The sequence below is a fragment of the Mobula hypostoma genome, chromosome 1 (assembly GCF_963921235.1).
Source record: "Mobula hypostoma chromosome 1, sMobHyp1.1, whole genome shotgun sequence".
Taxonomy (NCBI): domain Eukaryota; kingdom Metazoa; phylum Chordata; class Chondrichthyes; order Myliobatiformes; family Myliobatidae; genus Mobula; species Mobula hypostoma.
In genome coordinates, this window is record NC_086097.1 from 224,586,433 (window position 1) to 224,613,764 (window position 27,332).

Below are 27,332 nucleotides of genomic sequence, written 5' to 3' on the forward strand. Positions count from 1 at the left end.
TGCAGAAATTCAAGGGATGGCTCACCACCGATTTCTCAAGAACAATTAGGGATTAAGAGTAATCGCTGGTCTCACCATTGTAGTCATGACCCCGAAAATGAATGAAAGAACTGAGACAGCTCCTTTCCTGTCCTGCTGTCTGTTGCATGTTGATTTGGCTGTGCTGCCAAAGAATACAATTCCGATTCCCAATTCCGCAATAGTCCCCATCTCGCTTTCCCTCTGACGCAGACCAGCACAATGTCCAATTGACCAGATTACCAAAATAAATGCCGGCAAAATCAATATTCCAGACAAATATTAAAGATGAAGCCATATCCAAAACCATACAGACAACTCTCACGTCAGGGCTGTTCGGGTTTTGGAAATTCCCCATTACAGAATCCACAAATTGCTACCCAAAAAAAAAAAAATTGCGAAGTGGAATAAAATGTACTCTCAGAGATTTATGTGAAAAAAATAGTTGGTAAATAAACACAAAATTGTCTTGACCTGAAAAGTCAAATGTTCATTTCCCCACATAGACGCTGTCTGATCTGTTGAGTTCCTCCTCCAGCTCATTTGTATTTTGCTGCAGATTTCCAGAATCTGCTGTTTCTTGTGCCCTTTTATTCACCTTCTGTTTCCTGATGCATGCATAGATGCTGTGGTTTTGTGTTACGGAGAACTGCCATCCAGCTGGTTTTCCTTGGACACAATCTATCCCCAACCCCTTGAAAAAATGGTGCAAATACCAATTTATCACCCTTGTGTTTCCCCATACAGCCTGCTTTCTGTGTGCCTTTGTCCTTCTTAAAGCTTCGATAGAGAACTAGCCTTTTGCTGCAGCAACGTTGGTAGAAGGCTGTTGAGTTTTAATGAAGGAGACTTCACTTGACTCTACAGGACAACTTCAAGAAACTCTGGGGGCTAAAAGATCCGGCTTCAGGCTGCATCTTCTTAGAAGCAGGAGCAATAGTCTAGTCGGCAGAACAGAGATCGGCACTGATAGAGGGGTTACAGTAGAATCACCAAACACCCCTAGGCTTGATGCCATGAAATTACTACAAAAAAACAGGTTGCTGGAGGAACTTAGGAGATCAAGCAGAGTGCAAAGATGACTTTTCAGGTTTGAATCCTGAATCAGGACTGAGGTTGAAGAGGGCCGATCCCTCATTCATTTGGTTGTGCTACCAGTGAATACAATCCCGATTTTCCAGTCAGCAATGGTACCAGGTTACCTTCCCTTTACACCCTCAGTCCAGATGCACTCTTGACTCAAAGTGTTGACCATTTCTTTGTCTCTACAGGTGCTGCCTAAACATCTTCAGTAGTTTGTTTTTTTTCCCCACTAGATTCCAGCATCTGTAGTCTCTTGTGTCCCCATGAAACCCCTGTCACTGTACGTTTACCTCTTTCACCAATCCTCTCACAGCTTCTTCATTACCCCCTCCCCAGCCACCAGCCTTCCCCTCACCTAGTTTCACCTATCACCTGCCAGTTTGTACTCCTCCTCCTCCACCCATCTTCTTATACTGACTTCTCCCCCCTTCCTTACCAGTCCTGATGAAGGGTCTCAGCCCGAATTGACAACTGTTTACTCCTCTCCATAGATGCTGCCCGACCTGCTAAGCTCCTCCAGCACTTTGTGTGTGTTGACTCTTAACTGTCTCCTCAGTTCAGGAGGACAAGGGTTGTCAAAAGACTGTTTGCAGTCCATTGTTTCCAGGGCTGGTGTTTCACCCAGTTCCACGTATTGACCAATAAACTATAGATAATGGGCAAATAATATAAATTCTTTTATATATAATTAAACAGATTAATTCAACAATATTGATTTCACACTTGAAGACAAAGACGCTGCAGATGCTGGAATCTGGAACACAAACAGAATACCAGAAGAACTCAACGGGTCAAGCAGCATCTGTGAATATAACGGGTGCTTGTTAACATTTCAGGCTGAGACCCTGCATCAGGATTGCTGTGACTTCCTCAGCAGTTTCCTTCAACCCTGTGTTTATAACACATTACCTTTTGTTTCTGGCCACCCCACCTTCTGCTCCACCTCTGGAGACAGAGCTACATTAGCTCCACATTCACAAATGCTCTGCCAAACTCTTAATTTCCCATCATTGATCCATTGACCAGAAGCCATCATTTTGACCAAAAAAAAAATGAAATCAAAGAACAGCAAATGTTGGAAATCATGAAACACCCTGATGGAAGTTAAGCAGAACCTGATCGTCCATCTGGACATCTTTTCAATATCAAATTTACCAATTTCAGGTATCTCACAAATTCTGCTTGTATTATAATGGGCACTTTTCTGTAAGAATATCCGTCTGTAATAATAATTCAGGTTTTCTCTCTGCACAGACACTGCCTGTCTTGATGGTCCTTTCAGCATTCTATTTCTGCCTTTCGGTCTCAGTAATAGTCTTGACCTGCATCTCACAGTCTTAATGGTTCCCTTTGTTTTCTCTCCATCTTGTCTTATTAATCTATTAACCTGGTGATTCCATTGCGATTGCAATCATTTGGACAACCCTGGTGTCACTCAATCACATATTCCCTTGTCCTATCCATTTCTACCCATTCATTCTGCAAGATTAATATATAATTGCAAACAAGAGAAAATCTGCAGATGCTAGAAATCCCAGCAACACACACAGAAAATGCTGGAGGAACTCAGCAGGCCAGGCAGCATCTATGGAAAACAAGAACAGTCAATATTTCGGGCTTCATCGGGACTGGAGGGAAAAAAGATGAGTCAGATTAAGAAAGTGGGGGGAGGGAAAGAAGAAATAAAAGGTGATAGGTGAAATCTGGAGGGGGAAGGGTGAAGCAAAGAGCTGGAGAAGAGGGTATTGGTGAAAAAGGTACAGGGCTGGGGAAGGGGGGGTGTCTGATAGGAGAGGACAGAAGGCTATGGAAGAAAGAGGAACACCAGAGGGAGGTAATGAGCAGGTAAGGAAATAAGACGAGAGAGGGAAATGGGAGTGGGGAATGGGGAAGTAGGGGCATTACCAGAAGTTCGAGAAATCAATGTTTATGTCACCAGGTTGGAGCTACCTAGATGGAATATAAGGTGTTGCTCCTGCAACCTGAGTGAGGCCTTATCGCGACAGTGGAGGAGACCATGGACTGACATGTCGGAATGGGAATGGGAAGTAGAACTAAAATGGGTAGCCGCTGGGAGATCCCACTTCTTCTGGTGGACTGAGCATAGTGCTCAGTGAAGCGGTCTCCTAATCTCCCTAATAATTGCCTCATTTTACCAATGTTTATATGTAAAAAGCACACAAAATCATTTTGTGTATGATTTAGCACAGTTGCAGCATTTCCACTTGAAGACCCAATACTGTATTGGCTTATTGGTGTTGGTTTATTACTGTCACAAGTACCAACATATTGTAAAGCTTGTCTTGCATATAGTTTATACAGGTCAAATCATTACAGTGTATTGAGCTAGGTAAAAGAATAACAATGCAGAATAGAGTGGTAAAGCTACTGAAAGAATGCATTGCAGGTAAATGATAAAGTGCAAGATTGTAACAAGATAGATTGTGAGACCAAGAATCCATTTTATAATACAACGGTCTGTTTAGGGATCTGATAACAGAAGCTGTACTCAGAGTGGTTTTGTGTTTTCAGACTTTTGTATTTTCTGCCATTTGGGGAAGGGGAGAAGAGATGGTGTCTAAGGTGGGGTGGGGGGTCTTTGATTATTGTGACTTCTTTACTGAGGAAGTGAGAAGTATAGACAGAGACCATAAAGGGGTGGTTGGTTGCTGCGATTTGCTTTCAAATAATTAGGAAACGGTGAATTGTCATTAAGAAAACTATCTAGTTTACTAATATTATTCAATGGAGGGATTTTGCCAGCCTTATCTGGTCTAGCATATACATAACTCTAGAACCAGCAATGTAGTTGACTTTTAAGTACTCTCTGAAATGAGCAGCAAACCAGTCAGTTCAAAGGCAATCAGGAAAAGGTAAAATGTGTTGGCTTTTCCAACGATGACTCAATCCTGAAAAATAAATAAATAAAATAACAGTACTATTTGACAAAATAACATCTTAGATGGTTCTGAAAATGTGAATGAGGTATTAGACAGGTAAACTGGTTGTAATGGAAATGTGATCTGGTTCTGGGAGAGATTAGCAATCTGCTTCTGAAGTAAATCCACCAAAATCTGAATCCCACCCACTCCACCTTTTATGCATTGTCTGTCTGCTGCAAGTTTCTCCAGATTATTCCATTTTACAAACTTTTCTCTTTTGTTTCTCCCTGCTGGCTCCATTCTTAGGATAGCTGTCATCTGCTCCCTGCTTTGCATTACAGCACTCCATCTTTGGTCTCCACACTGTCTGCTCTTCCGAACATTTTAAGGACTTTGCCTTTATTCAGCGAACCCTCTGTTGAGATTGCTGCCCTACAGTTTTCTTCGAACTGTTCCTCTTTTCTGATTTAAACTCTGAGTAGTCCATTGAAATTACCATCGGTTTGCCTTCTTATGGATTTTTTTCCTATCTTTTTGAATTAGACTAGTCAGCTACTCATGCAATAACTTACTGTTTTGTCCTGTCGGCTAAATTGTTCTTTTAAACGTCCCCCCCCCCCCCCAAACACCTTCGAGATTACCAGATCTTGCTCTTTTTCCATTGTTAGTTCTGGCTTGTTCTTCTTGCCAGTCGTGCGCCTTTATGCTACCTAATCCTGAAATATCTAAATTCCTGTCGTTTTATTTTCTTTCGACTTATGTTTTTTTTTGGTTAGTTCGCTCTTTGTTCTAGTTTCCTTGAGCCTCATTTACACCCCCCTCTCTGAATGCACTCCCCCCCCCCATTAATGTTGATCAACGTCTATTCTGGGGAAATTGTCCACGGTCTACCCTTTATTTAGAAGTACTGTACTTCTAACTGAGTCTGCTCGCTTGCCCTCTCTGCAGGCTGCCCAACCCCTATGCAATTTCTTGTCCTGGATTGTCCCTTTCGGCAGTTTACTACTTCTTCCGGAGTTCCCCTTTCCTTGAATTCTTCCTCTCCCCTAAATGGTTCTTTTCATACTGTGAATTGCAGCGGCTACTCCTTGCTTTGCCGAGACTGGATTGTCCCTTTTTTAATTGGATTGCCCCTCCACTCAGCCCCCGCTGGCCCACCCCACGTCTGGACCGCCGCCCTGCGCGCTGCCCGAGCACGGCGCGGAGCCGGCCCGGCTCGACACGTCACTCGGCTCCGGATAAAGGCGCCGCGGCCAGTCCGCTCTCGCAGCGCCGGCAGAGGAGCCGCGGTGGTAGCAACAGCAGCATCCCAGGTCCCGCAGACTTCCACCATTAACAACACCGCCACCGCCACCACCACCACCACCAAATCCCGACGGCTTGCTCTCTTCCACATTATCCAGGGTTGTGAGGACGGTGAAGGTAAGTGTCCGGACACACTCGCCCCATCGCTAATTATTCTCCGCGGGCATCGGGCGCTGCTCTGCTCTCCCTCCCTGCCAGACTCTTCACTGGTCCTCGGGAAAGGATGCGGCTGCTCGCCGACCTGAGCTGCTCCTGGCCGGTCAGTGGATCGGCCTCCCAGGCAAATTGACAACCAGGACATAGCTCAAGGTGTACGTGAACTTGATTTTCCCGCTTTTGTGCTTTTAGTTTAAAAAAATAACGACATTCAATGTCAGTAGCGGTTGCATTTACTGGCGTCCTAGAACGTATCCATGACAACGCGAGCGGCACACTTTCCTCCCTGCATTAGCCTGCTGATTTGCTTTTATTCAGTTAAAACTGATGCACGGAGCTCTCTAACCTGCAGATAGCGCGCTCTTTTCATTGCAGCCTCGCAATTGGACAGGTCCCGACTTCCTTGGAGATAATCCCAGTGCGTTCCATCATGAAGGGTGCAGAGTGGGAATGGGCGAGGCTGACCGCCCTACTGTTTATTGCACAAGTCGCCGCTGCGATGATGCTCCCCAATGTTACTTCAGAACTGGATGCAATGCTGGCAAAGTTTTTACAAGATCGCGAAGAACGCTTGGCAGCGGAAACAAACCATAAAGCTGCTGGTATTTTAGATCTACTCAAGTCAAATTATACGTATTCACATGAACCCCCGAGGAATTCCAGAAGAACAAAGAGATCTATCACAGATAATGATAGACAAATAATCTTGGATCTGCATAATAAACTGAGAAGTCAAGTATCACCAAGTGCATCTAATATGGAATATATGGTAAGTGTACACAGTCTGTTTTAAAATTGTTTAACTCCTACAAAATCAAATTCAACGTTAAGAATGTTGTATGTTATGGCAAGAAATAGGGTCAACAGCCATTATGAGATAGATTCTTAATTGGTCAGGGCTTGAAGGGATACGGGGAGATGACAGGCGATTGGGGCTGAGAGGAACAGTGGGTCAACCATGGTGAAACTGGGGAGAAGACTCAATGGACCAAATATCTGGATGCTCCTATTGCTTATGGATTTAAGGTCTTGTGTTAGTACAGCGATGTGCACAAGCAAAGCATCGCTCTTTAATAAGACTGGCAACACCAATATGCAAATGAACATTTAGAATATTGTGTCATCACACTACAAAGTCATGGAATAAGCTGTTACCTTCAACTTTAGAAGGACCTCATGATTTTTTGCACTTTCAACTCCTCACCTGGTAAAATAATATTTCCTTTGTGGAAGAGACCAGTAATATCTCCAGCTCTACCTATGGTTAGACCTGTGCTAGATTTCTGGGAGAAATATAAGCTTCCTGTTATTGAGTTATATGCATTTAAAGTTTCCTAATGGTTATTATATAATGAGCCACATGAAATTTTGTATGTTCTTTCAGAACATGAACTTTTTCAGAAGAAAATCATGCTCACAGGATGTTGCTATTTCTATTGGGGAAAAATAAGAACTGCAGTAGTTTCTGAAATGGTGACTTACATTCACAGTTTTCTCCTACAATTACTGCTATGCTAAATACACTTTGTTCCTTAGAATAATTTATGACCTCCTTAATATAACCTTTCGCCTACTTCAGCAATGGTCTTCATCCAAAATTGTTTGTGGGATTGGTGAATGCAGGATAATAATTACTCTTTATTATACATTTTATTTTCACTATTTTTAATTGGAACATAGTTGTTTAGCAGAGTGAGTTACATTGCCAGTGCAATAAGGATGCAGATAGACACATCTCTCTACTGTTTTAGTGAAGGGATTAATCAGTTTAAAAATAAATGGGTTACCAGTTTAATTTAGAGTTGTAGAGTCATAGAACACTACAACTCCAAAACAGGCCCTTCAGCCCATCAAGTCCATGATGAATTGTTAACCTGCCTAGTCCCATCGACCTGCATCCCGACTATAGCCCTCATACCTAGCAAACTAGCAGAATATTACCCTGCAGAAGAATGCAGGGGTAAGTGATCGATATGATCTTAATTTATACTAAGGTTCATCTATGCTGTCATATTAACTTTCTTTTGTCTACACAGGTGAAGAGAAGAATTTAAATTGACACAACCATATATTTTGTTAACTGTCTTGTTTGTAATATCATGTGTACTACAAAATAGATTTTTTCTTCAGTTTGTTGTAGAAATGTAGATAATAATCAATAAGATAATAAACACTTGCACATGGATTTATAAATCGATGTTGAGCCAGTTTATGGTGTTTTTACCTTGTTCAACTGCTTTTTTTCCAAGTGGATATTTTGTTTTTATTAAGGACAGTTTCTGGTGATGTATTGAGCAGTATGAGTATAATACTTATTGAGTTGACTTTATTAATTACATCCTTCACATACATGAGGAAGATGTATCTTCACATTGCGTCTCTGACTAAACATGCAATGTACAATTTATAGTAATTTGTAATAAATAGTATGTACAACAGGACAGTCAATATAACATAGAAATATAATTGTATCAGCGTGAATTAATCAGTCTGATGGCCTGGTGGAAGAAGCTGTCCTGGAGCCTGTTGGTCCTGGCTTTTGTGCTGCGATACTGTTTCCCGGACAGTAGTAGCTGGAACAGTCTGTGACTGGGGTAGTATTGCTCCATTTTCAATATGTGCAAGACTTGTTTTTGGGTAATTACCTGATGATTTTTTTTCTTGCGGGGAGGCAACCAACTTGTGTATGGAGAGCACATTTCCTGATAAATATTCAGTAAAGCATTTTATGTGGAATTGCTCTTTACACTCAGAATCACTGAACATATACAGGTGTATTTTTGCCCCTTTTAACTAAAAGACTAATTTAATTCATTAGGTGAGGATATCTTCAGGGAGATAGCACTTTTTTAACTGACATACTTTTGTCAAGGTATCATCCTCTCATTGTGTTAGGTAGAATTCAAATTGTTTGTAGAAAGTTATATCCTTATTAGATTTACAATGTGCGAATTGAAAATACACCAGGTGAAGTTGCACTGAAATTGGTAAGAGTGGAACGTCTTGGAAAAAACAATCTAGTCCTCAATTTGCTGGACCTTCTTTTCTGGTATTTTCTCCATTGCCAATTGTGTCCTGTGATGAAGCACTTAAAGTAATTTCTAGATATTTATGCTAAGGAATCTGCCCATTGTACTGTGCCAGATTAGTCTTGCTGCTGGATCAGTGAGCTTTTCAATTCTATGAAGGAGAATGGCTGTGATTGTTTGAGGTAAATGCTTTATGGTATACAGGCAACCACTGTGTTATGGCCCTTGAGGTTACGGAAATTTGCCACTGCAGAATTCACAAGTCAGTCCCCAGATGCTAGGCACCACAGTGATGTAGCTGTTCGTGCAACTATTACAGCTCAGGGTGTCGGAGTTCAATACCAGCACCGTCTGTAAGAAATCTCTTCACGTCTTCCCTGTGGAATGCATGGGTTTTTATTGGGTGCTCCGGTTTCCTGCCACAGTCCAAAGATGTACCGGATATGTTAATTGGATATTGTAAGTTGTTCCGTGATTAGGTTAGGTTCAGTCAGGGTTATCGAGGGGTGCGGGGGCGGTGTGGCTTGAGGGGCTGGAAGAGCCCACTCTGCACTGTATTGTTTAAATATAAATAAATATTTGAGATGTAGCATAAAGTTTGCTGCAACAGAATTTACGTGCGGGTGTTAGAGCGCGAGGGGGAAGTAAACAAAGCTTTAATTTTTTTTTCCCATACTTGTATTTCTTGACACTTGTGCTCCTGATGCAGCTTTGACTTAGTGAAAATCACAATATGGCATGTTTTCTAGGATTACAACTCCCCCACTGTAGTGGGTGAAGGGTAGTCAATTGTACCGTACTTTAATGAAGTGAATTTATTTGAACATTTTTAATTAGTTTTAAGAATTCTAACCTGTTTTTAGCCTGAGACATATTATTTTCAATTTTTTTTTAGTCTGTTTGATCTTTTTTTAAACCTTGTCTACTTTTTAAGTTGCTTCTAAATAACAGGGACATTCAGAAAGATTGCCACTATAAGACAACAGATTTCATGTCATAATAAACCTGATTCTGATTCTAAATCTAATTCTCATAGTCTTTTGCACATTTGATAGATGGCTAAACCAGAAAGTGTGTTTTATGCCAGCATATTTTTTCCAGTTCTTTCTTTGGAAGGGCTCTTAATTCTACCACACCCCTTTAAAACCGTGTCAAAAGATGACATCACATTGTTCAAACCCCTCTGCCAAGCAGGACGTTGCCATATTGAATCAGTTGTGATTCTCAATGTTCAAAGTGACAAGTTTACAAAAAAAATATGGTGTCATGTGGTGAAACATCAATAAGAGGCAAGCTTTTTGTGTTCATCAGTGCAAGAAAAATGTATTATGAGAACCCCGCCCAAAAATGCTTATTTTGGACTTCATTAATTCAGAAGTGTTGTGGTTACCCTTTGATTTGCTGATTTTTAGTGGTCAGAAATCAATTTGGAAAAGTTAATTTTGGAAATTCAGTTGCAGGTAATGCATAATTTTCCAGTCAATTAAATTTAATTGGGCAATCAAATGCTATTTCCATTCTGCTGCTAAGAATGCAAGGAGTACAAAGTCAGAGGCTTTTCTACTTTTGAACTTGCAGTTGAGACAACTTAATGAGCAGTGGTTTCTTGGAGGTGTGCCATTTGAATCGCGCACTTGCAACCTTGGGTTTGTGATACACTGCATATGCCTTGTGATTTGATTTATTAACCCCTCAATGTAATTCAGAGATTATAACATTGCCTCATAAATATTCCCAACAAAGCTGTGCAAAACACTATCCAATTCTTTATCAGCTGAAAGTACCCTTATCACTAAGCCTGTATTTAAATTGAAGCATTATTATACAGGTCAGAAACAAAGGAAGTAAGGAGCCCCATGGACTCTTCAGTGATGGTCTCCCAGTCACTGAAACAAAGTTGATCATTATTATTCTTTTTTTCTGCCAGGAGCCAGTTTTTGACATAATTTTCTCTTCTCCCTTTGATCCTATCTGCTGTTACCTTTTCAAAAAGACTGTTATGTGGAACCTTTTCACAAACTTTGCTTAACTCCATGTAAAGTAGATCAAATACACTGCCTTAATCAAGCTTTCCTTTTGCCAACTTAAGCTAAATTCAGCTAAATAAGTCAGAACTTCCCTTAACAAATCCATTCATGATTAGTCTGTACCATTCTAACTGAAGAATTCTACTATCCCTCATTGGAATCCAATAATATGCCCATTTTTTTGAAGTTAAATTTACAAATCAATTTATCCCTTTCTCCCTTTTTAAACAATGGTTCAACGTTAGCACTCCACTGATTTTTGCATTATCTCATTTGGTTCTGGTAGCCATCTGCAGAACTCTGGATAACTTGGAAGGGCAGGCAGACTATGCTTGGAATGATAATACGTTAGTGCAGTAGATGAGAAGAAGCAGTTCCATTATGAAAAGAATGTCCTTGGTGGTCTCAAAAGAAACTCCTTGAACAGCTTTGGGCTCAGAGGCTGAAACATGCATTAAATGAGGCAGCATGAACAATTGTGTTGGTTGATGAACTACCATTGAAAAACACTGTAGAGAATGGGATGAAGGGCCTGAGATCTCTGGAATAGTGTTACGTGGAGAAAGGCCTTTCCTTCATTCACTTTATCTTTGTGACTAAGTTAAGGAGCTCCTGTAAATGCAGGGACCAGGCTATCATGCCATAGGGAGGGCTGGGGAGCTGGTTGGTTTTGTGAGATTGGGAATTGGAGGGACAAGTATGATCATCCGAGGGGCGAGCATAGCAACGTCGTGAGCTGTGCTTGATTGATGTGGGGCTTGTGGTAAAATTTGTGCTGGGGCTGTTGGAAAGAGAGATTGAGGTTGATCTGACAAATTGTAGGTGGGGGGTGGAGTCATGAAATTTGAGGTGGGGGAAAGAAAAAGGTGGCTGATGGTACTGATGGAGAACTATCAGAAAGGCTGTTATTCAAATAGGTTCATCTTGGGTCCAGTTCACACTGGTGAACTCTACTGGGTGTGCCAGTCTCCTTTTAAGTAATGCAAAAATGGGCTTCTGTGCTGCGGCAGCTGGGTGTTCAGCATAGTTTACCTATTATATTGGTGAACACAAACCTTCTAAGTGGAATCTAATTATAACACAGAAGGAAAATGCCACAAAATGCATGTTTTCATTAAAATATTGAAATGCATCATGCTCAAAACAGAAGGCTTTTCCTGAGCATCATTAACTATTTACCACATTCATAAATGATCAGTTTCACCTTCTGGTAACAGTGGTTCGCTGCATGCATTGATTAAGAAATCTGTACTATGTGTAAATGTGGATTGAGCTTTAAAAATGGACCTCTCTTTAACTTTTAAGTTCTTTCTGCTTGTGAAAGGAACTACTTTGTTATTTGGAAGACTGTTAGCACACCATTGCCAGGGAATGTAAAGAACAAAGATGTCTTATATTGAATTTCTAAGGAGACCATTATGATTGTCCAAAATCTCAATTTTTATTGAAGATATTTTTCCACCATTTAAGCAACTCACTGTTTTGGTTAACTAATCTGCCATTTTTTTTAAATAAAGCCTGCACATTTTTAAAATTTAATTTGCCTGGAGATCCAAAATTACTAACTAAGCTTTTATTATTTCTAGGAATAAGGTAATAATTGGTATTTTACTTTATTATTCAATTGTTTTGCATCAGGCATTTTTTAACCATAAAACTAATTTAATCTTATCTGCAAAATTATCTGTTCTAAAGTAAAGGCATCTGTTAGTCTTGCGAGACCATGGATCTGCACCTGGAAAGTCTTCACTCTCCAGGGCACAGGCCTGGGCAAGGTTGTATGGAAGACCAGCAGTTGCCCATGCTGCAAGTCTCCCCTCTCCACGAGACCATTGTTGTCCAAGGGAAGGGCATTAGGACCCATACAGCTTGGCACCAGTGTCGACGCAGAGCAATATGTGATTAAGTGCCTTGCTCAAGGACACAACACATGTTGCCTCGCTGGGGCTCAAACTCACGACCTTCAGGTTGCTAGTCCAACGCCTTAACCACTTGGCCACGTGCCCATTGTTCTATGTATTATAATATTAATTGAGTCTCTAAGAATGCATATTTTTTAAGAAATGCACTGCTTGACAAGATGAACAGTTCAATAGAGCGAATTTTATTTTGTGCCCTTTAATTGCCAAATTTGATCATATTATCTTACATAAAGTTGCTTTCTCCATTGGAGGTTCATGTCATCTTTAACACAGCAAGTGAATATTCCTAAAGCTAAAAATGCAAGATATTGTAACATTTGCTCTAAGCGGGTGAAACAGTGAACCATTTACACCTTGTTGGCCTGCCTTTTTGGAATTGAAAGCCAATTTACACAGTAAAAGCAAAATTAATTTGAATCAAGTTGGTTTGACATGAATGCAGTCTCTTGTTGTTGTTTACATTACTACTGCCTAATCCAAGTTTTCAGAACTTCTCATATCAAGTGACACGTTTTGATTCTTGGGACAGAAAGTTACCGGTAACTTAATGAATAGAGTTTTACTGATATGGTTTGAATATAGTTTATTTGTAGACTTCTCTGTCATGAAAATGATAAAAGTTATTGAAGTGGGATTCAGATAAATAATTGTGCCCAGGAGTAGATTGAAAAACACGCTGAAATAAAATGAGAAATTTGTCCTGGTTTAGGACGCACACAAAATTTTATCGTCATTATTGTGAATTTATCCTCATTATTGTGAATTTAGCAGTGCTAGCTCTGCTGTGTATTGTGAATATTTGCAAGGTCTAATTTTGTGGTTGACTTGCACCAATTAAAGTTGACTGAAGCCATTTCTCGAGGTGCTTATTACCTGTTGCTAGTAATGAAAGTTATTCTACAGCACTGTGCAATAGTCTTTGAGATATTTAATATACACACCTACAATTTCTGCACAGTATTGTAGTAAATTTTTGTATTGCACCATACTGCTGTCACCAAAAACAAATTTCGTAACATATGTGAGTGATGATAAACCTAATTCTGATATGGGTCTCTATTGTGGACTGAGGGTGGGAAAGGGGCAGGGAGAGGGGAATCATGTTTGGGGAGAAGGGTGGGAGAGAGAAGCACCAGAGACATTCTGTAATGATCAATAAACCAATTGTTTGGAATCAAATGGTCTTGCCTGGTGTCTTAGGGCTGGGTGTGCCTGGACCCACGCCACTCCCCACCCTTGCCACACCTTCTCTGCCACCTGTCCCACACCCCTCCCGTGGCACTCCACACTCATCATTCCCAATATATATATAAACCTTTGCACAGTATTGTACATGTTGTTTTGAGATGTTGGAAAAATTAAGCACCCTGCCTCAGACTGCCTTTGTGGATGAAGAGAAAGAACTCTTCCTGCAGGTCTCAGGGTGCCTTGCAGATCCATGGTCAGGTGTCAATGGAAGCAGGTTGCATTTGAGATCAGTTCCAAGAATGAAGTCCCAGAGCAATGGATGCAGTGCACAAGAAGCATAATGAACTTGTGTGCATGATCAGAGTTCATTTAAAGGCATAACAAACCTTTCCCTTAAAAACAGTGCCATTTACTTCACCCAGTGCTTCATACTTAATACTAGTCTCCATCAGTCAGGGCGCCTACGTAACATTGCTTTATGCACTTTATCCTTCCATTTCAAACTACCAAATCCCTCAGCCTTGCCACTTATTGCAGAATGCTTACTGAAACCTTTTATTATCACTTGATGGAGAAGGTGGTAAGTAAATTAGGTCAGTGACCATAGACAACTTTGGCATGCCTTTATCCATCAGTTCAGTGGCCTGGAAGAGAGGGGAATAATCATCATGATGGTCTCTAGTCAAGGCCCAGAAGTGGCACTAATATAATTTAGCATGTTCTAGCCTAATACCTTCCTAATTCTACATCCCTTGCCCAAGATCCACTGATTCCTGTAGATTACAGCTGTTGATTTTATTAAGTTGCTTACTGTCACTCTGCATCTCTGCCTTTCTTTCAGAAAGCTTCTTGGTCTTTGTATCTTATTGCATACAGTAATACTTGTCAATTAAACCATTTGGAAGATGGGGAAATTATATATTTTTATAAAGTATACTTTGTTAATCCATAAATAGAAAATATACTTCATGACTGGCATTAGAGCATGGAACTGAACGTAATGTTGAAGTGTTCCTTCCGGTTAAGGATGACAACTGAAAAAGTTTGTTCTTTAACTACCAAAGATAAACCATGGGCCTGACTATGCTTGCCTTTGGCTGGGATCCAACTGGACTTCCCACTAAGTCCAAGGGGTTTGTGGATCGTCGAGCAAAGTGTACGGATATGCTTCATATCTGTCCCCTCTGCCATAGCTGGTGTATCTAACGTGGTCCCATTCATTTGAATGTGATTGCTGACCTTCACCATTAAAAGGTAGGTGAAATATTTTTGTTCCTTTTGATTTCACTGTAATTTATGTAACACTAATTAATGTAGTTTGTTATAATTCCTAAATACAGTGGATTCTGGGTAATTGGGACACATTTGGAGCAGTACATTTTGGTTCAATGAAGTGGCTGCCCCAATTAGCCGAAGTTTCATGGAAATAGTTAAAAAGTATATATATAAGGGTGTGTATATATTTATACAACCTTGAGATTTGTCTCCTAACAGGCAGCCACAAAACAAAGAATCCCAATAGAACCCATTTTTTAAAAAAAGAAGTCCGTCAAACTCCCAATGTGCAGGAAAAAAAACAAATTGTGCAAACAATTTGTGCCAAGTAAGCAAGTCTCATTCAGAACTGAAGTTCATGAAGGTGAGTCCACAGACTTGAAGCCAGGCATCACTGCAGCCAGTTCAAGAGTAGGCCATAGCCCCAGTTTAGCACAGATGAGTAAACCTCATGGAGCAATGAGGTGAATCAGCCCAATCCCTCGTTTCCGGCCCTGACACTGACCGTTTCAAACTGACCTGGCACTTAAATTGTCCGAACCTCAGTTCATTCCTTGCCCTCAGACTGGGTCCTGCCACTTTGATACGCTCTCGGGCTCAGGCCTCGGCATCTCAATTAGGCCCGTACCTGACCTTTCCAATTCGACCCGATGCTTAAATCGGTCAAACCTTGGGCCATACTTGAAGCGTAGTATGACTTGGTTCACTGAATACTGAAAAAAAGCAAATTGATAAATTCATTATCAATTCTATGTAAAAACAATTTCTGAAATGAATTTGAAATAAAGTGGTATTAATGCAAAATTCCACTAATATCTACACTGTCCACAATCATTAATAACTGTGTGAAACCACTATTTCAGGAAGTGTTTGCGCATGTGTGCACATACTAGTCTAAGTCTATGAAAGCCTCCTTGCCTTAAGAACATACAGATAATGTTTCCAGAGCTGAAAGTGTGGTACAAACAGTAGATTGACCGCACTGGTGGCTTGGTCTGGGAAAAGTGAGTAGAGCCGAGTGCCTCCATGGATTGAAAATAAACAGCCAAATCCCTTGTGGCAGAAGGCTGGTGAATGATTGAAATGCAAATGATGTGTGATCATGAATGAACAGACTTGGTAGAGAACAGGATAACAAAAGGCGGTTTCTTCATTCTGTCGTTTGGACTATAGCAGTTTTGTTAAGCCTGTAACAAATACCAGTTTGTCAACCTTCATTTTTACAAGGGTGTTACTATAATAATGATGTGACTGCACAGTCACAATACTAAATTTGTTTATCTTTGAGCACAATTTGTAAAAGTTGCGCATATTAACAAAATTGTTCTAATTTGTCCCCCTGAAATCAATCATATAGAAAGAGAAGTAATGTAGTTGGGACTTCACTGTTGTCAGAACTGTGAAAATAGCAGAACTGCCAGCAAAGGCATGTTCATTTTCATCTAATTCCTCACGAGTGCATTAGAGTTCTCTGAAGCTGGAAGAAGCCATTAAAGAAAACTATTTATACTAGGTAAACTTATTTATAAGTAATAAGTCTGTTAACTTTGTTCAGAAGTGCTCACTACAAGTGCACAGCTGGAATGAAGGGAATTTTAGGATTTTATAGTGTGGGACTAAAAATCTGAGGTTATAAGATTAGAATTGGAAAAAAAAATATACGTTTCAACTCCAAAATTCCTACTCTTAAGGAGTGAGAAATGCTGAATTAATTCAAATAAGGTGATTGGTGGACACTATGTACCATTTGTAGCCTATGTAATGCTTAATGGCCTTTGATAAAGTTGTTGTTATGTGCCACACCAGCATTTGCTGGCAATATGCAAGATAGGTTGATGACGCCAAATGTTTTTTGTCTAGACTGTGTATAACAAACTTAGTGCATGATCAATAAATACAGTTGGAACTCATCAATCATGTTTTTGCTCCAAATCTGCATTGTCTGTGTAACTGACCATCATTCTGCCCACTGGACTACTTTGCTGACATGCAACCCAATGCAAGATGCATGTTCCAAGCCTAATTTGTAAATTGGAGCATGCCAAAATACTTATAAATGTTGACTCATCACCTTTTCAGCATTCATTTTGTACCTGTCTTCTCTGTGCCTTTGTAGCCCAGTCCTTTTACATAGTGTTCCCATCAAAATTAATGGAAGTCTGCCGCGTTTCAGTGTGGCAGATTTGAGATGGACTTGGATGAAAACCCAATGCTCTAGACCTTGAAGACCTGACTTTGTATTTGACCTTGGGAAGATGGCAGTATTCTGAACTGTCTGAGAAGCACTGCCTGAAACAATAGGGTCTGTTGTTATAGGGGATGTGACAGGGTCTTTCGAGAGCCTTTTAGATAGGTACATGGAACTATGCACTAGGGAAATTCTAGGCAGTTTCTAAAGTAGGTTACATGGTTGGCACAACATTGTGGGCTGAAGGGCCTGTAATGTGCTGTAGATTTCTATGTTCTGTTTTATGAGAGATAGTAATGGAATCACAAGTACAGCCACATTGGAAGGATTGCAAATTTTTGCTTTGTGGCAAGTGCCATTTCCCGATGTGATGTCTCAGTAATCCCCAGTATCACTGATGGATTCTACACTGCACGCTGGTAGCCACAAACATGACAGCAGCAATCAGAGCTGATGGCCAGTAGAGTCAAGACTCACAGGGCATCTTCGTCCTCTTTCTCCTCTCGATCCTCAGCGTTGCCTGGCTGTGTTATAGATCTTGGCTAAATGAAAGAGAAAAGGCATAAGGAACAAGCTCACCTTTATAACAGAAAAGACTGTATGATAACCAAGAACTTTGTAGTGTAAGGGAGAATTAAGGATATTATTACATTGGACGTCCTCCCTAGCTTGCAGCAGGGTTCCATTCCTGAAAAATGTTCGTAACTTGCAAATGCAGTGGAGAACTGCATTCCCACGTGGTAGAACATGTCTGCAGTAGCCAAAGGCATACCTCTGATCTTCCAAATGCTTATTCATGTGTACATAATTCAGCTATTAGGACCCTTACTGCAGGTTAAATCACACTTTCTGGTCACAGACCCCACGACAGTCCCTCCCAAGGTAGACACTAGTCAGTTCAGAATACTGCGGCCCTGCCAAGGTCAAGTACAAAGCCAGATCCTCAACGTCCAGCTCTGAGTAAGATAGTACAGCAGCACTCTTATCCTCCTTCCATCAGCCTATCTGCATGCTATCTTGGAGTAGAAAGTATGCTATCAAAGGAGTAGGAAGTATATCACTGAACGTTGTGTTGTCTGATTTGGGTATATTGACTGAATAATTGACTGACAGACTGTGCAGGTTGTGAGGGATGTTTCTGAGGGTTACAGCAATGTTCTGTGAGTGAGGACTGGGAACACTGCTATAAGGTAAAAGTCCTGATAGGATATTTTTATATGTAGATTATGAGGGTATGATGCATGAATTAGTGTTTGAGTCAAGTTGATGGATTAGAGATCCGTTTTTTAAAAGGTATAATACAATGCACAACATACTGGAGGAGCCCAGCAGGTTGGACAGAATCTGTGGAGGGAAATGGACAGTCAACATTTCAGGTCGAGACCCTTCCATCTAGGCTGAGGTCTAGAGGGGAGATGACTGGTATAGGAAGGTGGAAGAAAAGGGTGGAGCAAGAGCTTGTGGGTGATAGGTGGATCCTGGTGGGGGGGGGGTTGATAGTCAGACGGGGAGGGGAGAGAGGGAATAGAATCAGAAGCTGGGAGTGATGATGATGGAATCTGAGGGAAGAGGAAGGTGGAGCAAGGAATGAAGGTGGGGAGGAGGCCAAGTGTGTATCCCAGGCTGTCATGTCTTTTGCTTGACTCCTTGCTTGTTTGCCATTGCTGTCTCCATTATCCTCTGACAGAGCGGGGAGGAGAAAATGCTGCCTTTCGACTACAATGCCTATCATACCCCTCTCGGAAATTTGCAGACACTTACAGTTACTGAGGTGCTTTTGAACTGCATTCACAGTTCTAAAGTAGGAAGTGAGAGAGCACAGAAATGTCTCACAAACAACAAGGAACGCAGACGAGTAAGGAGAAGCAGCTCTGAGGTGCCGTAACGAAGGTCTAGTCAAAAGGATCACAATGAATATCAAAAGAAAAGGAAGCAAGCAGTTTTGGGAGGAAGTTCCAGAGAGTGGGACTAGCTTGGCAGACCGTACACACCCATGCTGGAGTGAAGGAGAATGGCTGCAAAGAAAGGTGAGTCTGGATGACCATTAGAACGCAGGGTGCGAAGGTAGGGAAGAACAGTCTGGAGTATACTGGAGAGAGATACAGATTTGAGGATGGGGTTTATATTTAACATGTTCAATGCAGGGTTCCAACACCATGCGGATGATGGCAGAAGTGATTCTGTATGGGGTATTACATTTTGGACAAACTTTAATATGACTTGACATGAGAAAAGATGGAATTGGAATGGTAATGTGGTGGAAGTGGAAGGAGGTTAAGAGTTTAAATTACAGGTGTTTGTAGAGATTAGTGGGATTCATGTAAAGCATTGTTGCACAGGAGCAAAATATAGGTCCTCAGAGGTACTTGTGCCTCGAAATTGAGAACACTACAGCACAGAGATCAGGCCATTCGGCCCTTCTAGTCTGTGCCGAAACTTTATTCCGCTAGTCCCATTGACCTGCACCCAGTACGTAACCCTCCGGACCTCTCCCATCCATGTATCTATCCAATTTATTCTTAAAACTTAAGAGCGAGCCTGCATTTACCACATCAGATGGCAGCTTGTTCCACACTCCCACCACTCTGAGTGAAGGAGTTCCCCCTAATGTTCCCCCTAAACCTTTCCCCTTTCACTCTAAAGCCATGTGCTCTCGTATTTATCTCTCCTAATCTAAGTGGAAAGAGCCTACTCGCATTTACTCTGTCTATACCCCTCATAATTTTGTAAACCTCTATCAAATCTCCCCTCATCCTTCTACATTCCAAGGAATAAAGGCCTAGCCTGTGCAATCTGTCCCTGTAACTCAACTCCTGAAGACCTGGCAATGTCCTAGTAAATGCACTGATTTTTTTTTATTCCCCACTAAAACATTGTTCAGTGATTTCTTTTTTGCCCAAAATTCAGAATCAGGTTTAATATCACTGGCATATGTCATGAAATTCATTGTCTTTGTGGCAGCAGTACAATGCAATACATAATAACAGAAAAATATAGAAATTGTAAATTTGGACAAAGTACACCCATTTTTTAAAAAAAGCAGAAGCAAGATTTGAGTGATTCCTAAAGGAGCTCATCCAATTTCTCAACACTTGGTTGCATTGCATTCAGATAAGCATGCCAGTGCTTAAAGATATTTCTCCCCCCCCACCCCCCATAACAGCCATGCAGGAGGAATGCTTCAGCTGCCATGGAGCTAAAGTCTTCCTTGTGTAAGATGGAGGTGGCAATGAGATTGCTCCCACGTAAACTCAAAAGGACATGCAAGTTTAGTGGTCCTGTGTACCAGGAGGCTGAAGACTCATGAAGTTTATCCCATTTGAGATTCCCTGTAAAGTGGAGCAATGCAGGGAGAAATTCCATGATCTTGCCAGATACGTTCACAACATGGAGAGTCACAAAGTCTGAACACCTCGTGTGGAGGCTTAGTTTCTTTAAGTAATGTTAGGAAATTTGGAAATTAAGTTAGTTAAATAATTAGAACAGATATTAATGCATTATATTCAGTACAGGCTTACATGAAGATTACATTGTGATGAATTTTTGTGTGTCATCTGTGCTTCAGTGCCTGGTCATTAAGATATTCCGATGGTAATGACTGGAGAGGGTCAGTTTGCTTGTACTTGGAACAATAGTTTCGTAGCTCCTTAGGGAAAAGTCTCTCTCTTCTGCCCTCACTATCCAACAGCGTCCCTGACAGCTTATGCTGACAACATTCACCTCTTCTGGTGAACTGGGACTTCAGGCTGTAGATACTAATTAAGGACATTCTCTTCTTAGCCACCAGGTGCTTTTCAGACCATACGGGACTCGGCATCTACTCATTGTTCTTCCTCTAATGCCAGTTTCAAGACTTTGCAGTTTTATTTACCTAAAGCTATGTAAAGGAAATTCCAAAGAAAAATAATGTGTCCAGCAGATGACCCAAAAACAATGGGGATTAATTTGGAACACATTCCCATTTTAACACTGAAGTTTGAGATATGAAACCCTTGCTTATCTCCCTAGAAATTGAAGAATATTGCTCTTTACAAAATTGTACAGGATGTTTTGATTATCATCCTGGATTACTAATGTGCATTTCAGGTCTTAATAACGTGGACTGCCTCTTTTGGCTATCAGCACTCTTCTTGGACTCAGTCAAATGTATAAGATTTTCAGTCTGATTTCCAAAGTTTTGTGGCTGCTAATTTCTCTGCTTCTTTCTTTGAATAACTCTTATTTCCAACCTGCAACAGGCTTTTAGTCTGGAATGTTTGGATTAGTGCACCTTTGGTTTTTATCCATTTTTGGATTAGCTGGATCAGGGAATGGAGACCTTTGCCATAATCAGGTTTTCACCTTCGCTTCTTGTTCTCTTCAATTGCTTTAGAGTTGAGATTTGATTTTTGATGGTAGAAGCTGTGTTACAAACTGCTCAGTTGTTCTTTTCCATTTATTTCACAGTGAAAAATGCTAAGCAGTGTAAGAATTTAGAACTTATTTAAATCTTACATACATCCCACGTGAGGGAGTAAAAATCTTTGCGTTATGACTCTGTTGCAATGTACAGACATGAATTTACAAGATTCATGGATTATTGGGGGCTATTGATGTGTTAATTGCTATTTGAAATTATACCTCAGTGCCCTCATCCAATTCAACTTCTCAATAGTAAATGAAAATTGGAAAAAAAAAGTTAGATGCTACAAATCTAGAATATAAATTGGAAATATTCAGGTCAGATCTGTTGATGGGTCTCAGACTGACTATGTTAACTCTATTTCATTTTCCAAAGTTGCTGTCTGTCCTGAAAAGTGTTTCCAACATTTTCTGTTTATAATTTCAACTTCCGAACCTCTGATATTTCAGTGGTCTCATCCTCTCTCTATTACATCTATCAGCTACTTTCAAGCTATAAGCAAGATGAACCAATGGGAAGGCCTTGTCTCAATCCTAAGGACTTCTCATTAGTTTCTCTTGCTCCTTGAATTGGCAAATTATGGTTTCCTTTCAGTTCTAAATCTTTACATAACTAGTTCATAATCATCTGGTGTCAAATTCTAAAATCCAAATAACATTTTCTCTGAAACTCTCATTTTCCTTATTACTTCTCCCAAATAACTCTATTTCCTCTTTTAGCCTGGGTGTTCTTATTTCTTACGTTAATTTTTATGCAATAATATTCCAATTCTCAATAACCTGCTTTGTGTTACTTTTTATGCAACCTATCCTTCTGCCTCCCTGAGCACCCTATCTATGCCATCACCTCAACGGGTGCTTATAGAAACAGTTTATTATAATGCTTGTTATCCAATTTCCAACTGTAAAGTAGAAGTATCTCTACAGATAGATTCTGGTCCTATTGTAACTCTTTCTGTGCTATTAAAGCATTGAAAATTCATGATATGAAAGCTAATTTCTAACTTCTATAGGGAGCGTTATATGGAGTTCTTTTACGCTGTACTGACCTGAAGAGAAAACAACTGATTATTTTGTGTCATCATAGGTTACAAATTTTACACTTTTAAGAAATCTGTCTTGGAAAGTGAGGCTTCCAAGTTTATGAGCTAACTTCTTTTTAAACCATTTGTTATGCAGACGTGGGACGTTGAACTGGAAAGGTCTGCAGAATCCTGGGCTTCACAGTGTCTCTGGGAGCATGGACCTGGTTATCTCCTACCATCTATAGGGCAGAATCTGGGTGTACACTGGGGCAGGTATTGTATGTGATAAAAGGCTAAAATAAACTTGTATTGTTTCTGCTATTTTTGATTTCTGAAATTGTATACTTGTTTTTCCATTTTAAATCCTCAGATACCGGCCTCCTACATTTCATGTTCAAGCTTGGTATGATGAAGTCAGAGATTTTGTATATCCTTATCCACAAGAATGTAACCCTTGGTGTCCCTTTAGATGTGTTGGTCCAGTGTGCACCCATTATACCCAGGTATAGTTAACTTGAGTAAGATCTTTATGTGCCTGCTGTTTTAAGTTAAACCTATATGAAATTAGTTTGAAAATACCTGATGCCAAAGTAAAACTAACACTTGGTTGGGATTTTTATTGTGAAATTGTAATACGAGATGCTCTAAAGAGGCTAGGAATACGTACATGACTATTCAAAATAGGGAAAGAGTATTTGGGATGGTATTAAGAACCCTGCAGCCATGCGTCATACTGCATAAATAGCAGCAATGCAGTCCCTTACAATTTGCACATAAGGTGTTACTTGCACTATCTAATGGGGCAACAGTTCCCATATTGGCCTTGGCAGTCACCACAAAATCTGTCTGGGTAGAGAAACAGGGTAACTAGTTACCATGAATCTCAAGGGACATCCTTGGAAGGAAAAGATTGCTATTATAGTTTGGGGGGTATGATTCTAGTTGCTTCCTGTTATGCCTTTGAGCATGCTGTCAGATGCAATGCAAGTTACTTTTCTATTTTCTTTCTTTTAGGTAGTATGGGCAACAAGTAACAAAGTTGGCTGTGCCATGAATTTGTGTATAAACATGAATGTCTGGGGCCAGGTGTGGCAACAAGCTGTCTACCTAGTTTGCAATTACTCTCCGAAGTGAGTAAAACTATATATATAAGGGAAAAAAAAGGTGAAACTCTGTTGGTATATATTATATTTTTTAACTTCAAAACATTAAACATTAATTCTAAGAAAGATACGGGGGTCCAAAATGCAGGTCTAACTTCGAGTTTACTTTAAGCGAGGTGCGTGCATATAGATTAAAAATTGCTTAAATAGTTAATTGCAGGATATATGTATGTATACATGAAATGCATACATCATTATGCTGCCTCAACTCAAACTCAAATATTTCTGAAATATTAAATACACAACAGTATTTTTCTGAGAAAATTTCACACCATTTTCCAGGAAATGTAACATACCTATAATCTGCCAAGTATTAATGGTGTTTTCATATTCTGGTTACAGAATTAACCTGAGAACCTCATGTAATTTTTTTCCATGGTTTTGTATAAAAGGCATTGTAGCTAACATTTCTGAAGTATCAACATAATTGCACATCTAACATGAGGGATTGATTCCAGTATTAGAATTAACCTGTGGGTTATAGCAAGTTTGAATAGCAGCTCTGCGTGAGGTCATTGCCATCTATGTGAGAGGCCTAAAGCGCCTTACACCAAACGGGTAGTCCTGGCAGTTCGATTGCAGGAATTCACTGTTGCTCTGTCTTCAGACCATTAGGTAGTAGAAGGGACTGGATGTTTCTAAAGAGGAATAGTACTGTAGGAAGAAAGAAAGCCCTTAACTCCGAGTGGAGTCATCAGGACACCGTCATGACAGTGTATTTTTTAGCAGGCTTTCTTATTTTTATGAGGGCCGAGTTGCTAGCTCAACGCTCAACCCAGCACAGATGGAAAGCGTGTAAGGGAGCAGGCCGGATTCGAACTCGGGAGCCTTCGCTCCAAAGTCCAGCGCTGATGCCACTTCGCCACCAGCCGAGTACTGTAGGTGGTGTGGGATATAATTGTTGAGGAAGAAAGGTGGATTGACTCAGAGGGTAGTGCTGATTGTTTGGGTTGAGATTGGGATTATTGAAGAGAAAAGGGAGAACGGGGCATTGGCAGCATGATTGGATACTGTGGATCCTCTGGCTGTAATTCACCAGGTGGGGATTCCTTCAACTCATGCCAAAGTAAACTTTTAATTATGGCCTGTGACGTTCCTTAAACTCAAAGGTCTTGTGCAAGCTGCATAACAATGTGCATTGCAAGCAGCTTGATGTCCTTACACTTACCCAGTGGCCAAGCGCTAGGAGCAAATTACTGCACTTCTGGGACCAGACCACATTCACTGACTGGATTGTTTAATAAAGTTCTTTTGCTTATTATGCAAAAGAATTCTACATGAAATCTAGAATTTCTAGACCAGTGAGCGTTACAAATATTTAGTATTCATGAATGAAGTTCATAGTGATTTTGTAATCTTGAATTTCGGTTATTGATAAGCAAATTTGTATTCTCTAGTTTCTAATGATTATCTGAACCTTTCCCTTGCATGATTTTCCAGTACTTAGTTCTTCATATTCATAATTATCACTGTATTTACTAATAGCAAAGCAATTCAGGCAGATTATACATGAAAGATGGACATCCTTAGAATGTGAACTTGTAACCTTGTTTGGTCACTTTGAGAAATAATGATAGTAACTCCAATTTATTTTCAAATCTCCAATCAAAGATAAAGATGATTTAAAAAATTCTGTGAAAAATGTATGAGGGGATAAATGACTGTACATTTATGCTGGAAAAATTGTGTAGTGTAATAAACATCCCTCCATGAAATATATTTTGATATATCTATGCTTATCATTTTCAGGGGAAATTGGTGGGGCCATGCTCCTTATAAACATGGGTCTCCTTGTTCAGCCTGTCCTCCAAGCTATGGAGGAGGCTGCAGAGATAACCAATGTTACAAAGGTATATGCTATTGGCTTACTTTACTTTACACTGAAAGTCTTTGAAAATTGTTTTTAAGCCATGATATTAAAGACCCTGTACACATATCACATCTATGTTTGAATATTCCAAATATTGATCTTACTGTAAATTCAGCTGAAATTCCCTGTAACTTAATAAAGTTCTTGTATTGGCATTTGTGACTTGTATTGTTTGCCATGTGAGTGGAATGTAGATAAAAATATCTCTGATGTTTGAGGAGGTATTTTTTAGTCTTCGGTGTTTACACTAATGTGGCAGGAGCAATATATTAATAAATATGGAATACTTTCTCACGATGAATTGGAGGGTCAGATCTTGTACAGTTTTGATAGAGAATTTAAGTGGAGCTTGAAACTGATCTAGAGCTTTACATTGGGCAGAAGAATTAGTATGAATTGTCTTAATAAAGGGCAGGTAAAAATATAATTGACAAAATGATTCCTCTGCATCTGCGCGTTCTTTTTAGCCTGGCTTTTCATGTGGGATCTACGCAGAATGTAACAAAATCTAAAGAAAATGCTGTCAGGCAGAGCGTGTGGAGAGTGAAACTGAGTTAAATTTATATGTTCAAATGGATTTAATATGGTAGATGTGGAGAGAATATTTCCTCTTTATGAGGGAATCTAGATCTCAGAATCACATTAAAAATAAGAGATTGCCTATTTAAAACATGTCATAGAACACTATGGCAGAGAAACAGGCCCTTTGGCCCATCTAGTCCATGCTGAACTATTATTCCCTCTAGTCTTGTTGACCCCCACCAGGACCATAGTCCTCAATACCTCTGTCATTTAAGTAGTTATCCAAATTTCTCTTAGATGTTGAAATAGAGCCCTCAGCCACCACTTCCTCTGGTAGCTCTTTCCACACGCTCACTCACACTCATATTTCTGTAGCTTTGAATGGCAATTTTAAATCCCTTTAGAAAAATCTTGTTTGTCTTTTATCCCTTTTGATTTTTGTTTCATCTTGAAGGTGATGAACCAGGTCCATATTATTCTCCTTCGGAACCAGAGGAGGAAACTAATGAGGTTGAAAGACAAGCGACTAAACCTCAGGAAACACCATCGAATCCATGGACACAAACCGAATCCACAAGAACAGAGCACCTTGATGCAAATGAGATTATAAATACCCAGCAAATGTGTAAGAACAGCCTGCTTTATATTCTAAAACAAATTCAGTCATTCATTATGTGCTGTGTCATGTGACGTGGGTGATCATGGTATTGACAGAAGTAGTTTGCCATTGCCTTCTTCTGGGCAGTGGCTTTACAAAACTGGTGACCTTCAACCATTATCAATGCTCTCCGGAGATGGTCTGCTTTGTGTCAGTGGTCGTATAACCAGGACTTGTGATATGCGAAGACGAAGAACAACTTTAGCCAGAGTGTAGAGTGGAATTCATTGCCTCAGATGGCTGTGGAGGCCAAGTCATTTGGGGTATATTTAAGGAAGAGGTCGATAAGGTTCATGATTAGTAAGGGTACAGGCAGAAGGCAGGAGAAAATGTTGAGAGGGAAAATAAATCATCCATGATTGAATTGCGGAGCAGACTCGATGGGCCAAATAGCCTCATTCTGCTCCTATGTCTTATGGTCTTTTAGTTTTATAACAGATTGGAAGCAGCAGAACGTGTATTACTGGAAGGGATTTTTGGTGCTGTGAATATTAGGGAAAGAGTTTGAAAGGATGGTTATTGCTTTCTTGTTGATTGGAGAGGAAGATGCTATGAGCTTGAGGAAGAGGACTTCAAATGAAGCAACTATCAACGTGGTTGATGTGGAAGGATAGGTACTT

At 40.2% G+C, this 27,332-nt stretch overlaps 1 protein-coding gene across 1 annotated transcript in view; it reads left to right on the forward strand.

Moving 5' to 3' along the window:
- Window positions 1-5,334: 5,334 nt before the first annotated feature.
- Window positions 5,335-27,332, forward strand: part of LOC134355412 (cysteine-rich secretory protein LCCL domain-containing 1-like) — a 43,231-nt gene continuing 21,233 nt past the window's right edge. Inside the window, exons 1-7 of the mRNA XM_063065264.1 lie at window positions 5,335-5,405; window positions 5,820-6,213; window positions 22,654-22,772; window positions 22,870-23,002; window positions 23,514-23,629; window positions 25,412-25,512; window positions 26,509-26,679. Of these exons, the coding sequence (XP_062921334.1) occupies window positions 5,875-6,213; window positions 22,654-22,772; window positions 22,870-23,002; window positions 23,514-23,629; window positions 25,412-25,512; window positions 26,509-26,679 (979 nt within the window). The 5' untranslated portion in view covers window positions 5,335-5,405; window positions 5,820-5,874. The remainder of the gene's footprint in view (window positions 5,406-5,819; window positions 6,214-22,653; window positions 22,773-22,869; window positions 23,003-23,513; window positions 23,630-25,411; window positions 25,513-26,508; window positions 26,680-27,332) is intronic.